Source organism: Artibeus jamaicensis, unplaced genomic scaffold (genome assembly GCF_021234435.1).
Source record: "Artibeus jamaicensis isolate MK-2021 breed Jamaican fruit bat unplaced genomic scaffold, CSHL_Jam_final contig_415, whole genome shotgun sequence".
In the NCBI taxonomy this organism is placed as follows: domain Eukaryota; kingdom Metazoa; phylum Chordata; class Mammalia; order Chiroptera; family Phyllostomidae; genus Artibeus; species Artibeus jamaicensis.
In genome coordinates, this window is record NW_026521823.1 from 20892126 (window position 1) to 20909148 (window position 17023).

Below are 17023 nucleotides of genomic sequence, written 5' to 3' on the forward strand. Positions count from 1 at the left end.
TAATGGCTGCACAATATTTTGCTTTATGGAAAAACCAGTTTACTTCCCCAACCCTATTGTTGGACGTTTGGATTGCTTCAGGATTCTTTTTTAAAATTATTTATTTATTTATCTTTAGATGAGAAGGGAAGGAGAGAGGGAGAGAAATATCAGTGTATGGTTGCTTCTTATGCTTCCCCTGTTGGAATTGGCCGGCAACCCAGGCATGTGCCCTTACTGGGAATCAAACCGTGATCCTTTGGTTTGCAGGCCCGAACTCAATCCACTGAGCTATGCTGGCCAGAGCATTTTGCTTCAGGATTCTTATAACACATCACGCTTGATGCCACCACCGGCGAATCCTCCAGAAGTGGAGAGATGGCGTGTGAAGTATTAGATCTTTATTAGGGATCACCCCAGCGAATCAAAGAGGGAGGAGGAAGCAGGAATGGGTAAGGGAGAAGAGGAGCTGTGATACAAGGCCTGCAGCCTGCTTTAACAGCAGTCATGTCTACGGAAAGGGCCCATCACATTTGTCCTGTGTTGGGTGGAGATGACTGGGCTTTTATAACTTCATGCCACTCAGTCACAAGAGGAGGGAGACTCTGGGGCTGTGCGGCTGTGATCTGCCACTGAGGCCCACCTCCAAGGTGCGGGCAGATGGAGGCTCTCTGCGGACCTCTCCCCCCTAGAGGGAGGTTTGGGTACTGCATCTCTGTCGCCAGCCGCGGATAACACACCTCTTTGTCCATAGCCTTAGGGGAAATTTCCAGAGGTGAAATTGCCGCAATAGAGCATTTAGAAAAATTTAATATTTATCGCCAAATTACTTTGGAGAGAGATTGTACCACTTCCTTCCACCAACAGCTCATTTCATCACTAATGGATGAGAACGTGACAATTATACTGTTTTTAAATATTGAAGACGTCTCAAATTGTTTTGGAAAATAAATGACATTCATCATGTTTTATCATTGTGAATTTTCTTTTAAACTCCCAAGGCAGGTTGCCTTTCTCTGTAGAGCTCCATACATCTTTCCAGGATAAAAAACACTGTAATCACCGATGTTAGGAGGCAAAGAATTGGATTTGGATCTTCTGAGTTGCAAATTTGCAGTACTAAAGACCAATGGCTGGTGCCTGAGCTGACTTGAAACAGAATCCGCAGTACCTCACAGCTCTTTCCATGTGAGTATCTGAGCAAACAGAAGAATTCCCGTTTATTAGGAAAAATCCATATTTGATACACTGCTATTAGAGAGAAAGACTAGGGGAATAACCATCATTTGCTGAGTGTCTCCTGCATGCCAGCAATGCCCTGGGCTTTTTACACACACCATCATGTTTAATTCTCACAAGACCCCTTTGAAGTAGTTATTATAAACCCATTTTCCAGATGAGAAAACTGAGGCTTAGGGAGTTTGGTAACTTGGTAACCTTCCTCATTCAGATCCCCAAGCCTGTGTACTTCTTAACATCCTGGGCTGCTGTCCCCAAAGCTCTAAGTCGATTTAGAGAGAAGCAGCTTTAAATAGTGTAGCATACTCTAGAGAAACTGCAGGAATAACACTCACGAAGATTGAGGAATGTCTGTCTTTCTGCTGGACTGGAAGTTCCTGAGGCTCAGTGTCTATATTTTAAAACAATTTTTGTATTGCTTATGAAATCTAGCCCTTTACCTATATGAAGTGCTCACTAAATATGTAACAGAACGGATCTTGAATAGCCAGAAAGAGAAAAATATTTTCCAGTTTCTTTTATTCTTTCATCCTCTCTTTGGGGTTTGGTCTGATCACAGCATACATAGCCAGCAGGCAGAGAGATAATCCAATCAATGGCCTTCTGCTTCTGCAGTAACAATTCCTAGCTCTTCTGAACAAACCCACTGATTTCAGACAGTGCCAATGAAAAAAAGAGTTGAACAAAAATAAACGTACAAGCAAAAACCATCCTCAAGAGGTCACCGAAAACAGGAAGAAGGTGGGCGAAGTCGTTATTCAGAGGAATAAATAAGTTGTAACCCAGTCCAGATCTCAACTTCCAGGTAACGGGACATCCAGAGGAAATAGAAGTATGTTGAAGACATCATAAAATAAACCCGGAAGGCTGTGCTGGTTTCTTTTATAAGACAATAATGTAAAAACAGGGAGAAGGAAGGAGGAGGTTAGTGGAGGTTTTAAAAAGTTGCAATGTGTGGTCAATTGTTTGGCCCTTGGTCTGCATTAGTCAGCTATAAAAGACATTTTTGGGGTCAGTTGGAGGAATGTAGGTCTGGATTGGGTATAAACTGTGAAACTGAGGGTTTTTATGACTCATTAAATTTTGCTTTAAATCCTAAGCTTAGAAATGATCGCTCGCTCTCTGTCCCATCCTCCCCCTCCCTCAGAGACCTAGTCTGCAGGCAGCAGAAGACAGTGCCGGCACTGCCTAGTGGTCGAACAGTCTGGTTCTCTGCCAGGCTACAGAAAGCATTCGACCTAAATTATGTTTCAGTTCCCAAAGTGGGATGACGCCCCCTGGCTACTTTTTTCCACGACAGAGGGATCCCGGAAACAGACCTCGGAACCGTCCTCCAGACCTGAAGAAATGATTCATTACCCTGGCCTCACCCCACACCTCCCGGCTGGCTGGAAACCCTAACCCACGCTGTGTTGTGATTCGCCCTAAAAAACCTGCGGTCTACGCCCCAACCCCTCCATCCAGAGGTTCGGGCCTCTGAGCATTAGCTTCCCTTTCTCCTGGAGAGCGCCGTTCATAATCGAACACGACCAGCGTTTGTTTGGTTCTGCTAGCACGGAGGGACAAATACTTTCTGTTTCATAACGATTGACATGAGCTAATTAATTTTAGCTTTAGTTAACAACTGTGGAAATGGTAACATGGTTACATAGAAAGTATCCTTTTAAGAATGAAATGTCGCTCTGTTCAGGCGGCTCAGTCGGTTGGGAGCACTGTCCTGTGCACCCAAGGGTTGTAAGTTCGATCCTCGGTCACTGCACATACACACCTGGGTTGCAGGTTGGGGTCGATCACCGACAGGGCACCTACTGAAGATGACAATGACCGATGGATATTTCTCTCTAATATCAATGAAAACAAGTCTTTGGGTGAAGATTTTTAAAAAATGAGATGTATATTGTAATATTTAGGAGTGAAATATCACTATAGCTTAAAAACTTCAGCAGAAAAGGTGATGAATAAGGTAAAATATAAACAATTGTTAAATATTGATGTCTCTTTTTTTCCTCATAGAGTAAACAATCAACCAGGAAAATCAAAGAAGCAGGATTGCTTCCTTTAAAGGAGGAAGAATCCATTCTTACGCTCCTCTGAAGTTGCTGCGGTTACCCTGCGGCCTGGCTAGGGTTTCAGCAGCAGCTGAGTGAGGTCCCCAGGGAGTCACGACAACTGAGCAGGTTCCTTTCCGTCTGATTTGGGTGCGACAAGAATCCGAATTGGCCAACCCCAGAACTCCCGCCCCTCCGGCACGGAGCAGCTACCCCGGGACCCCGAGCGCACGGTCCCCTCCGGTGCGAGTGTACCCAAACCTGAGCGGGTGCGGGTGCTCGGCGCGGGGGCGGTCCTGTGGAGTCGGCGAGGGGCGGGTCGAAAGCAAGGTTCCCTGCCCCTCGAACCCTGTGCAGACGGGCAGGTACTTTTCATCGCACCAACCTGGAAGCAGGGAGGAGCAAGGCCGGCCCAGGCTGGGAAAAAGGGGCAGCCGGTGCCCAGGCCGCTACCCTCACCTGCGGCCAGGAGGCGCGGGCGGCTGCAGGGGGCGGACAGCTCGGGGTGGGGCGCGCACGCGACACCGGCTGGCTCAGCCGGGGCACAGGCAGGAGCCGCGCGAAGCGGGTGGGGCCGCAGGTGAGGGCGGCGAGCCGGGCTGGGCCGCGTTGCCCCGCAGAAGTTTCCTGGCCGGGAAAGGTGCAATTGTGTGCAGCTATTCCTGGTATGTCAGGCGGGCCCCGCGGCCTCGAGCCGCGGGGGGCGCTTCTTCCTGAGGCCGCGGGAGGTGCCGGGCGGCCTGGCGGGCGGAGGCGGGAGAGATGCGGGCCGTGGGATGAGTGCCCTCCTTGCGGAGCTGCGGTCCGCGTGGGCAGCGCGGGAGCGGGACTGTGGCCCGGGACCCGGCCTCTGGTGGACTGAGGCATCCTCTGGCCCAGACAGTCTGACCGCGAGAGCGGCCGGGGCCCGGCAGCGCGGGCAGCCGCAGGGGGGCGGACGGAAGCGGCGACTGGGCGCCCCGGGTGGGCGGGGGTGGGGCCACTCCGGAGAGGGCGGTGGCCGCGCAGCGGCTTTTGAAGTCCCAGCAGTTTGCGCCGCGCAACGCCACTGGTTGCTCTGCTCCGCCGCACGTGGCTTCGCGGAACTGGGGTAGTTTTCAAGAGTTTGGAAAAAGTCACGTCTTCTGAGCTTACTGAGTTGCAGAGCGCAACAAAGGGAGGGAGAGCCCGGGCGTCCTGCAGCCGGAGCAGAGGCGGGGCAGCAGACGAGACTCACGGGGGACCCCTGCCCCTCCCCGCTCCCGACGGGTCTGTCTCACCCTCTCTCGTCCTAGTCCTGGAGGAGATGCAGGAGATCGAGGCCGACTGCGCCGTGGCGTTCGCCGAAGCCCAGAGATGGGTAGAGGTGAGTGCCTTTACTTTCCTATGTGCACGGCTTTGGGGGCGTCGCTAGGTGAGGGCGACCCCGCCGCTCTGCGCTTCACCTTCTGCCCGGCACCTTCGCGGGTGCGTGGCTGCGGGCTCGGTTGCGCGTGCACTTGGGTATACTTTGCAAGTTCTGCTCATCCAGTCTTTTAACGTCCGGCAAAGTTTTGCGCTGCCTCACCCGCGACGGTCTCGCCGGCGTCCCCAGAGCTCCTCTGCCAGAGCGGAGTGGAGGCTGATCGGCCGGGCTCGAGGACCGCGCATCCCTGTGGACCAGCCCGCGAAGGCGCCGCGAGGTCCGCGATGTCTCTCTGCGGGGCAGAGTCGGCCCAGGGTCCTCGGGGGCGTTTCTGTGGGGGGCTAGAAGTGGAGATGCCCAACATGTACCCGCAAGGGCAGTGTGTTGTGTGTGAGGGCGGGAGGGGGCGTTTAGACACCCAGGGTCCCCTGGAGAGGTGCTTTCCCCGAGGAAGCGTCCGGAGCCACGGGGGGTGGAAGTCCGGGCTTGTACTTCGGAGTCCGCATTGATGAGATCAGATATCCTGGGGTCACTCGCTGAAAGGTCGTAACTTCCCAACTGAGCCTGGGACCCAAAATCTATCCCTTTCTTTCCCATTAAAAAAAAAGCGAGATGGTTTTTTACAGGCTTCTTCATGGACATCTTAGGGTTAACATCTGTTGAAAGTTAACAGCAGGACTTCTGGCCGTTATTCCACTGGATGGAGAAGATGACTTTTTATTTTTACTTTAAGTTTCTTTACTGTATTTTTTCAATTGCCATTTAGTCCCCTTCTACCCCTCCTCCCTCTCACCCTCCGTACTTTTAAAATGATGCCGAAGACGTCTTCCCAGCCGATGTGAACCAGGAACAGTTGCTTGTTAGAAAACAGTTGCCTTCACCAGCCTTGCAGTCACTTAGGAGTTATTGATGCCAGGTGTTGGCTTATTCCTATTTGGTTCAAATTTAGTAATACATATCTAATTAATTCACATTTAAATATGGATTAAAATATTTAAAAATTAAACTTAAGTTTAAAGATTGTTTTATGGAAAAACAACATATTCAAGAACCCCAGAGCAGACTGTTTAAAAATAATTCGTTTGTCCCCAAAGAACTACATGGATATAGTAGTTCTTTATAAACTACTGAAAAAATAAAAATAAACTTTCAGCGTTATAGTTTTTACCCTCAAGAAAGGAATGTGAAGTGTGAGTAGGATTAGCCACTAGACAGGGAATATCTAAAAAATTAACATTTCTTTTTAAGCTGAAACCTTGAGCTAGTCTGAAGGTGACTTAGAAAGGTGTGAGGGGAGGGCAGGGGAGGCTGGGAAGGAATAAACGCTGTATTTTGAACTGAAATGAGAGTGGAAAAATTCCAGTGATGTAGTTAAGAGAAATAACTTCCCTCATTCATAAACTTTGAAAAGTCAGGACTTCCAGAGGTAATTTTCCATTAGCTGTGTTTGTTCTGCATAATTTTAGAAAAGAAATTAAACTTTCTTTTTGTGTTTCAGTGCTGAGAATGGAGGGGGGAGAAGGGCAGAAACATGGGGGCATTTTTTGATCACACGTGGCTCCTCTGGAGTTTGTGTCTCCACGTCTTGTATTTGCTTCAAAAACCTGTGCATATGGATGATTTCCCACCCCTTTCTTTTTTAGAATGCACACTATTGAAATCTGAAAATTCCCTGTTTATTGTAGCTTGCTCATACTCATGTTGGGCTTCTGTGAGAACTTTCCATCTAATAAAGTTGGGGAAGTATATAGCAATAAAGGGTATAATGGTGCATGGTAAATGCGTTCATCCTCCCCACTTCTATCCCACTCCATCTAAAGGGGTTTTGAGCAGTAAAAGTGTTTTGTTTATCATTAGCAGAGAGCCAGATCTTTCTAAAGGTTTTGATATACGATTTTAATATAATAAATAAAGCTAAAATTAAGTGCTTTCCCCCCTAGTGCCACAGGGAGCAAGGCCGTGCATTTCTTGCAAACATGTGAATAAATGGACTTCTATATTTATGCACACTTTGGTATACTCTGGGCACTTGAAGTAACAGCTTCAAGAGTGAAGAGTGAAGAGTGTCTTCACTCTTAGGTTTATTTATTTCTTTTCAGTTAGTGCCAAGATTTACTTGTCTCCTTAGCTTTGCCTTTACCCACCAAAGCACATGCTTTAAAGTATTATTTTTGCCAGAAAAAGCAGAATGAACAACTCTCTCATTGCCCAAACCTTTTTAACTCCGAGAACTCCTAATTTGAATATAAAATATTATTTTCAAAGTGTATTTTATGAAGTATTTTGGAAAGTAAGGAAGATTATGGTGTAAACCTTTCTCCTGCTTGCTAATTTTCTTGCTTCATTTTTCCTTTCTGATTACTTTCCTTTACATATATTGAAGCATAATAGGGTCATTTATATGTGTGTGTCTATACACACATACATGCATTATAATAATGTATTATATAATACATATATTTTATATATAATGCAATCTGCCACCTTTATTTTCAGCTGCTGCTTTTAATAGCCCAAGGTCAAGAAACTATAATGACCTTGTAAAACTTTGAATGATGGCCGGAGTCCGTGACATTATGTCCTTGACATTTCCATTCTCCATCTTTGATTTCAAATAGCTAATGTATTATTGCCACACTCAAAGTTAAAGTTTTATTTATTTCATTCTGGGTGGGGGAAGAGAAAGGGTGAGGTGAGGGCTCGTGCTTGTTACTCTGCCAATTGCTATCATTTTACGACTCTATTTATTTCAAATTGTACCTAGATACTTTACAGTGTAAATATACTTCTAGTTAGTTTAATTTTTAAATTAAAAACAAATGTAGGAATGCCACCCTTTAAGGTAATTCAACATAATGATATTGGATATTATCTGGTTAGAAATGCTCTTTGGAATATTAATGATGTAGCAGAGCTGGTTTATGATTAAACCCAAATAGTGTAATAGTTTGAAGGTAAAGGCAGAGGGGAACCTTGATTCTAGGTCAGGAGGTGGGTGGTGAAGTGGGAGAAATGCAGCCTGGGCCCTCTAATTTTAGTCATTTTCTGCAGCACCTTTTAATTTTCAGTACCTAATAGTTTCCTCTGTCTCTTTGTATTGGGGCATTAAACTGTCCTGGAGTAATTACTCACAGTACCAGTGAGATTAGAAACCAGGAATATGGCTCATTGCACTGGCTGGTCACCAGTTTCCAGTCTGTGAGTTAATGAGTTAACGGACCTCTCTAGGTTGAGGTTTAAATACCACCTCCCTGCTCACCTGCTCTTCCTGTTATCTCTGAGTTTGATTCTTCAGTATCACTGTCACCTTGTGGAAGGACCGAAGGGATGCCAACACAGCTCATTGCCATGCCTGGCACCAGAATATGAATCCTTCCTCAGTTGCTTCCAACTGGCCTGTTCTCTCCACCCGCCTGCAGTTTTACCCCTTCAGGGCTGCGCCGGTCACCAGCTATGCTTACCTTGGATGCTAAACTAAAGACCTGCACCCCCTGGCTCTAGGCAGAATCCTCCTACGAGGTTCCCCTCTTTCTCCAAACTGCATCCCTCCCACTAGTGACCAAGGGCTTGCCTGGTGCGCATGCGTCCTCCCTCACTGCGTGCCCACGTCGTCTGCAGATGAAGCTCCCAGGACTTGTGCTGTGGTTTCCACATGCGGAGCAGCCATGTCCAACCGCGGCGCTGCGAGGATTTTTACAACGTGCAGTGCCTGGCTGTTTAGTCAGGGACGCGGACCTCTCTTCCCTGAGATGGCCAAATAAGAAGGTGATGACAGCCAACACAGCAATAGCTGTCAGATTCAAATTAATCAAAATTATACCGATCTCCTTTTTTGTCAGAGCTGCAAGAAATATTTTTTTTGGTTTGCTGCAGAATTTTAGTATGTAGTTTACATGTGCCATGAGATGAAAAGGGATGATGTGGACTGATGTAAACATGCATTTTCAATGTCACTGAATTCATAGAAGCTTTTTCGGCAATTACATATTAGTTTTGATTAACATAGGAAACCTGAAAATCCGAAGGTGGTAAAAATTTGTTAAACATTTGTTAGGATTAGAAAGCAATTCTTCTGCTTGCTGTTGCAGTCAACATGTTTTCAAAATGTTTTTCAAAATACAAACCTGATCTTGGTATCCTTGTGTTCTGGGGAGTCGGGAGATTTTCAAGTCTGCAGTCTTTACATCTGTGAAGTGTACCATTCACAGTCCTGTGTAAGCTGGTCTCTGCTTATATTTTGGGGTTATTTGTCTGTCTTTATTTTGGGGTTATTTCCTCCCTGTTTGGGTAGTTGCCAAATGTCATGGAGATTAAGATCACAGTTTGTACATTACGTACCCAGTGCTAATTTACGTTGTAACTGGAAGTTTCTACCTTCTGACCACCTTCATCCATCGAGGGTGACCACAGTAACAGTGCTGTGTGGTCTGTCTGAAAACTGCTGAGAGAGTGGATTCTGAAAGTTCTCATCACATGGAAAATAAATTTTTTGTGTAACTGCAGGAGGAGATGGGTGTTAATTAAACTTATTGTGGTAACTTTTGCATAATATATGTATGTCAAATCATTCTGAACACCTTAAACTTACACAGAGCTGCGTGTCAATAGTAGCTCAATAAAACTGAGAATAAGAAAGGGGGAGGAAGCTCAGTTTTGGAATCCATCACTGTTTAAATCCTGATTCTGCCATTGAACTCCTGTGGGTTCAGTTATTTTCTTTGAACCGCCTGTGGTGGTCATGCCAGTTAAATGTGATGCTGACCGGAAGGCCGGTGGTGCTCCCTGGTCATTGCGCGTGTGTCCTCGCTCACAGGCTGCGTTTTCGCCCCTCCAGGCTGCTGTGCAGCTGCTGCTGCTTATGCCTTGTTCACCGGAGACCCATTACTGCCCTTCGTTCCTCCACATTGGGCTAAAATCCACCTTTTCTGAATCATCCAACCCTCCCCCCACCTCTTCCTTCCTCTTCCTTATTGCTCGTGGAAGCCTTTCGTTTTGTTCTCTGTGGTATCATTCCGTCCATTTTTTTCCCATACTAGACTATGTACTAACTGAAGGCAGGAGCAGTATCTTCCCCTTTGCTGGAGGATTTGGAATGGTGCCTGATGAAAGCTGCCGCTTTAAAAACATTTAAAAATGGGGTTTTCAAGTCAGATAATGGGCGTAATGGAAGTTTGCACGGTGTGCAGTGAGGGTTTCTAGGAGGCAGGCGGGCGCCCAGAGCGGCCAGCACTGGAGGGCAGGCAGGAGCGGGCTAACGCTTTTGCCCACAGGGCTGGGACCTGCGGCTTGATAACTAGTTGCGAGATCTTGAAGCTGCATTCAGCACAACTTTGAGGAATTGCTCAGAGTAGTTTCTTTTTGCTTAAGTGATGTTTCCATGCAGTGAAATGCATAGGTTTGGAACACAGGAGCTTTGTCAAATGTATGTGCTCATGTAACCAGCACCCCAATCGAGACAAAACATTTTTATCACTCAGGAAGTTTCCTTCCGGGAGGACACTCGGTCTCCACCTCTCAGAGCAACCACCCTTCTGATTTCTATCAGCACAGATTGCTCAGGGTACTTTTGAACAGACATAAACTGTCTTTATATCAGTGTGTTCCTTTTTCAGAGCAGCATTTTACTATTTCTTGATTACATCTTTAGTTGGCAGATGAGAAAGGATCTTAGGACAGGAGGGGAGGGAGTGTACAAAACCCTGTGGGAAGGAACTGATTCACACAAACAGAAACCAGGGTAGGGAGGCCGTTAGAACAGTCTGACTCCAGGAAGTGTAAACAGACCGGTCAAGGTATTTCCTGAGGAACAGGGAGGACTCCAGTGCCCCGTCAGTCATTCCGGGTCCTTCTGGTGGACTGGTGCACCAAAAACTGCAAATGGACCTCTCTTCAAGTGTAGGGAAGTGCAAAGAACTGGTACCTTTAATAACGCAGAGTGTCCTTGAACCAGTTAGAGAAGTGAACTGGCTGTGCCAAAGGGAATGAATGATCCTCTGGTTCTATTGCCCAGTTACCCTCTGAAAGCTTTGTGCTAATTTACAACTGTGAACGGGGTGGAGGGTCCCAGCTTCTCCAGATACTGGCCAGAGGGGAAAAATTCTCATTTGCATTTTTCCCTCCAAATAAACAGATGAAAGACACATAATGTCCTACTTTTCCTCAGATTGCTGATGCTGATAAGCATTTACCTAACAGATGACTCATTGGGTCCCCCCCATGGAGGAAGGATGAAGCTGATACAGGAGTGTTCTGTCCTCTTTAAATGTGGTCACAAAGGATCAGGGGGCCCTGGCCTGGCAAGAGGAGTCTCCAAGGTCATTAAGGAGAGTGTCCCTTGTCTTGCTTTTCTTGTGGGTTGTTTGAAGATAGACCTTTGGAATTCTCACCAAAATGATGAGATAAGAAAGGGGCTGTTGGCCGTTTTGAGGAAGCAGGACACCTTGATGCTTCTTCATCTATTTGTAAAGCCTAGAATTTTTTAATTTTAATCATTTTTATTGTTGTTCTATTACTGTTGTCCCAGTTCCCCCCCCCCTTTGCCCTTCTCTGCCCATCCCCCCCCCCAGTCAATTCTGACACCATTATCCATGTCTGTGGGTCATTCATACATGCTCTCTAACCAGTCCCTTCCCCTTCCTTCCACCATTGTCCGCCTCCCCTCTCCCCTGTGGTCACTGACAGAATGTTCCGTGTTTCCTGGCTGTGTCTCCTGGGCTGAGCGGAGTAAGGCCCTGCGTGTGTGGCAAGGAGCGTGCTGACTTATTCAGTCTTTTTGGTTCTCGACCTTCCCAGCAGCGCTGTGCCAAGAGAGCTTCCGTTCCTCTTACCTCCCCCTTCCTTTTTGATTTTAGTTTTTCAATATTTTATTGTTTGTGCTATTACAGTTGCCCCACCTTTCCCCTCTGTGCCCCACTGCAGCCAGCCCTGCCCCTCCACACCCCCCCAGGCAGTCCCCACACTGCTGTCCAGGTCCACGGGTCCTTCGCATTCGTTCTTTGGCTACTCAGTGGGAACCGCCCCCTCCCCTCTGACAGCCTCCGTCTGTTCCTTGTTGCTATGCTTCTGGTTCTGTTTTGCTCCTGAGTTTATTTTGTGTCCCCTTCCTTTTTAAACTGCTTCTCAACCTAACAGCATGTGAGTTCTAGAAAGGCAGTTGTTCTGAGAATGTTAAGAAATATGAAGCAATATCAACACATTTGCCTGACTCTTCTAGTCTGGAGGAAGGGGACTTTGTGGGGTGAACTATTTTATCCATTACGAGCTGCAGACTGAGCTTTCTGTGCTCTTCCGGTGTCCTACAGTCCCCGGCACGAGGTTCTCAGGGCTTGTGGAAGGAACGAATGTGTTGTGTCCAGTCAAAGAGGTTGGCTAATTCACTGGGTTGGCCAGAAAGTCTACTATGTTTTTTCTGTACCATGGCTCTGGTAGGGCTTCGTTGTCTTTAACTTCACTCGAAACAATTTTGTTAGATTGTATTGTGACAGCTGTCATATTAGTGTACATTAAAAAAAACGTATCAAAATGGGTGGATTTTTGTGCAGCCATTTTAATATTCAAAATGGAAGAAAATATACAATATTTTGGCATATTATGCTTTATTATTTCAAGATAATTGAAAAAATTATTTCAATTTTTATGAAAAAAATTCAACTGAAACGCACAAAAAAAAGGATTTGTACACCCTCTATGGAGAGGGTGCTGTGACTGATTGAAAGTGTCAAAAGTGGCTTGTGAAGTTTCTTGGTACTGTTGACATTTTGGCCAAATAATTCTTTGCTGTGGTGCCATCTTATCCACTGGAAGATGTTTAGCAGCACCTTTGGTCTCTACTCACTGGAAGCTGATGGGGGAGCTAGCCGACATACTCAAAACATCCAAAGCAAAGCTACTGGTGAAAATGAAAAATTATCTTATGGAGAAAGCCAAGTGGACTTTTTGGCCAACCCAATAATTGATGTTTGCAGATTGCCTTAAGACCGTTAACTGTCACAAATGTATTTGAGCCTGAGGAAATAATAAATTATGCTACCTGTGCTTACTCTTTAGTTTCTGAAGTTAACAATTGGGTGTGTTTCTTTAAAAACTCTTTGGTGTATCCCAAACTCTCAGTAAGGAGAGCAGCTGTCACACAGGCACGGCTTTGAGGACAGAGACTTAATGGGCTCAGTCTGCTCCTCGGCTCCGAGGAGATGGACATCATTGAAGTCTGATGTCCATAATGAATCCCAGCGCAGCCCCGCAAATGGCCTTTCCAGACTGAAAAACCCTCCCTCGTGGGGTACTTGAAGACTGGTTCTAATTTCTGAGGACAGGATGCTCAATTTGGTGCTTGAGTAAATTTAGATGAGGTTGTGTAGCACCAGACATTATGTCTGTCTTTAAGGACAGTGGGAATTTTCATAAAGAGAGAGGTTAGAAAAATTTCGTGTGGGTTCAGTGGGCAGAACTGGTAATCACTGATTGGTTACAGTGAGCCTTTTTTGTTTGGCTCCAGTATTTTGAAGACCCGTCTGTAAATAAAGAGACATCCTACAAGAAGCTGACTTCAATAGTGAGTTACCTGCCAGGGAAGGTTTTACAAAAGAAGGTAACTGACGACCGAAGCAGCTAGTATTTTTTCTCTCTGCCATGCGCCAGACATGTGGCAAATGCATTATGCACTGATACTCTTATAGTGAAGGAATATGAGAGGTAAAATGATTTGTTCAAGGAAACACAAGAACTAGTAAGTGGTAATTGGGGATTGGAACCCAGAAGTTTGGCCCGTGGCCTTCCCTCTTCATTAGTACTTCCTGCTGCCTGGGCGAGTGACGCCGGTGAGTACACTGCGGTGACGGGTTGGTAAGTCAGGAAGAGAATGGGCTCTTAGTCCTCATTCCGTCCGAAGCTGCAAGATGAGCCCCTTTCCATTTCTGACCAGTGCTGCCCACCACGGCAGGTTCTGGCTTGTGAAGTTAGTGCCTGGAGTACACACGCTGATCAATTATTGTATAGGCTACATACAGAATTGCTCATACGCACTCTTGAGCAGTTGCAAACTTTGGGTGACAGGTGGCAGACACAAGGCCTGTGGGCAGATTCCGGCCCTCCACCTTGTTTTATCCGATGGCAGCACCGAACTCTCGCTTAACTGTTAAGGAGTAGTTACCTTTACACAGTCCTAAAGTTACATTCGGCTTTTTGAAGCAACTGCAAGGCTGATGTGACCCCCGGTGAAAATGGGTTTGATACCCCTGCTTTAGATTTATCGACTATGTGTATCTAAGTGAATGGATTAATGCTCAATAAACCATTTAAAACATTATAAAAGGAAAATATTTTTATATGATGACATTGAGTTATATTTTCAGCTGGAGTAGGAGATACATTTTATTTAACTGATTTCTTTTTATTGATACAATTTATAAAATTATCAGTTTCTTTTCTTTTTAAAAAAATTATTTATTTATTTAGAGGGAGGGAAAGGGAAGGAGAAAAGGAGGGAGAGAAACCCTGATTGGTTGCCTCTCGGGTGTCCCTAGCCAAGGACCAGACCCGCAAGCCTGACTGGGAATCGAACTTTTGACCCTTCGCTTACAGAACCGCACCCAACCAACTGAGCCACGCCAGCCAGGGCTTTTCTTATATGGACTAGTAGTCCATGGCTTAACAGAAATTCTACAGATTGTTATTGTACAATCTGCAGAATTTCCAAATATATGCCATGCTTTTGCTGCACATACTTTCTTGTAAGTGTTTCACACATTTAAGTACTGAAGCAAAGAGCATAATCAAAGATTTTTGCCTTCTGAACTAGATTGAAATTTGACCTAGATAGCTGAGGTTGGAAGAAAATATCTGAATTATTTTTTCACACCACAATTTTATAATATCCAAAGGAAGCGCAGTTATTGTGAATCTCATTATACACTTTGGTTCTGGAATTCTTTCTCATTAGACTTAAAAAAAATTCTTCCCCCCCCCCCCCCCCCCCCCCCCCCCCCCCCCCCTCCCTCCCTCCCTCCCTCCCTCCCTCCCTCCCCCCCTCCCCTTCCTTCCTTCCTTCCTTCCTATTGTTGTTCAATTACAATTGTCCCAATTTTCCCCCCATTGCTCTCCCCTGCCCTACCAACCCCTGACTCCCACAGTCACTTCCCACCCTGTTGTCCATGTCCAGGGGTCCCTTATACATGCTCCTTGACTAGACCCTTCCCCTTCTTTCCCTTATTTTTCTTCTTTCCCCCATTACCCCCATCCCTCTTCCCCTCTGGCTGATGTCAGTTTGTTCCTTATTTCCATGTCTCTGGTTCTATTTTCTCATTTGTGTGTCTTTTATTCTGCGTGATGAAGGAGAAAAAATAAGCAAACGTTTTACTTTTCCTTCTTGAGTGGTGCACGGTTAATTTGGAACTTTTGTCCCAAGAAGATGTCAGTCTGTCGACAGCAGCAGACACAGTTGGTCACACTTCCCTTCTGGAAACACTTCCTTCAGTTGCCTTCTGGGCTTTTCTTCCATTTTCCTCGATGTTTCTGATTTTACTTTGCTGAATCCTTCTGATTGTTTTGATCGGTAAATATTAGAGTGTGCCTGGGCTCATCTTCCCATGTCTTCTCCTCATCCTCAGTCTCCCCCTTGCAGACACTGTGAGACCCATAGCTTTCTACACCGTCTGCATGCTGATGACTTCCATGTTTGTGTTCCTGACCTCCTGACTCATATATTTTCTACTAAAGCAGTGATTTTCAACACTTTCCATCTCATAGCACACATACACTAATGACTAAAATTCTTTGGCACACCAAAACACATATTTTTTGCTGATGCGACACAAAATAGGTTTAATTTTGATTCATTCACATTGGATGGCTATTGTTGTGTTGACTGTTGTCATTTTTTTTATCTGACAATCTAAGGGAAAAGAGGTCAGTGTCCCTGACTACATAGTCAGGTAGTGCATGTTTTAAGAAGTCTTGCAGCATGTTGGTTGAAAATCGCTGTACTAGAGATTTCCAGTCGGAGGTTAAATAGGCACATCACACTTCGTGTAAAACAACTCCTAGCTCCTCCCCCTCCCTGCTGTGTACCTACTCACACCCCCAGTTTCGCATGTTGGTAAATGGCACCACCGTTCACCCTCTCGCTCAGGTCCCCAACTTTGAAGTCATTATCGTTTTATTTCTGTCATATGCCACATCCAGTCTGTCAAGAAATGTAGTAGGCCCTATCTTCAGATATATCCAGAATCTGACCACTTATCACCTCCCTGCTTCCAAAGTAACGGCCAGATTCCTCTTTCGAATGCAAACCAGAGGGTTTGCATCCAGCTCTGACTTCTCTTCCTGCGCCCCACCCCCAACAATGGCTACCTGTTACACTCAGTCAAATCTGAATTGTGAAGCCCCGACCTACCTGCTGCTTGCCTGTCTCATCTCTGCCCCCGCTCTTCATCTTGCGTCCCATGCCCGAGGCACGCCGACTTCCTGCTGTTCCTCCGCTGTCCGAAGAAGGTTTTCATTCGAGAGCCTTGGTGTTACTGGTCCTTCTGCACAGATACATTTTTCTCACGTATTCAGACCTCAGCTTAAATGATACCCCTCTTCTGCTCCCACCCGTAAAATAACCTCTCTTGTCGTTTTGTACTCTTGTATTTCATAGCACTTGTCATCACTTGGTTTTTGTATGATATATCTGTTCAGTTGTTACTTCTACTAGAATCTAAGTGCTTATGAGCAAGGGCTTAATTTGTTTCCAAGCCTTCAACAGTGCCAGCTGTTTAAGTAGGCACTCGGTATATATTCGTTGGATAAATAAATGAGTGAATGAACAAGCGTCTTTTAGTTCTTTATACTTGAAATCCTTTTACCCCTGTGATGTGACTGTTTTCCTGGCTGTGCTTCATTCTCCAAGAGAAGTTGGTTTTGTTACATTAGGATTTTTCTTCTTCCTCAAGTTTAGTTCTAGATTATGTTTAAAGCATGGTTTAAAAAAAACAAGCTTAAACCATGAGAAATAGACTTTGTTCATCTAATTGTAAAGATGTCCAAAGATAAACAAGATATAAACATCCCAGAAAATTTGAAGACGAATCTCCTTAGCTGAATATCCTGTGCTGGGGACATACATTGTCAGAAACTTTGGGAATTAGTCACAAAGTATCTTACAGGTCTCTGATAGTGAGCTCCAGCTTGAGCATGGATGCCTAGCTGCTAATTGGAGACGGAGAAGCCAGAAATAGCTTTAGCCTGTTTAGAAAGAAAAGAAAATGGTTGAAAATTTGAGAACGGGAACATTTCTTCCACCTACCCCAACTGAAACATCAGAAGCCCACCTCGGGCATCCACGGTGCTGCTCCTTAGGGTCGGGAATCCCACCAGCGCGGCTCATAAAGCTGAG

At 45.7% G+C, this 17023-nt stretch overlaps 1 protein-coding gene across 5 annotated transcripts in view; it reads left to right on the plus strand.

Annotated features, from left to right (window-relative positions):
- The first annotated feature begins 3847 nt into the window (after positions 1 to 3847).
- LMO7 (LIM domain 7) overlaps positions 3848 to 17023 on the plus strand; it is a 214108-nt gene continuing 200932 nt past the window's right edge. For 3 of the 5 annotated variants that reach the window (XM_053665515.1, XM_053665516.1, XM_053665517.1), the window contains exon 1: positions 4288 to 4611. In XM_053665515.1, the coding sequence (XP_053521490.1) occupies positions 4552 to 4611 (60 nt within the window). In that variant the 5' untranslated portion in view covers positions 4288 to 4551. Of the gene's footprint in view, positions 3932 to 4287; positions 4612 to 17023 lie in introns of those variants that run through there. The other 2 variants (XM_053665513.1, XM_053665518.1) reach the window with 2 other exon arrangements.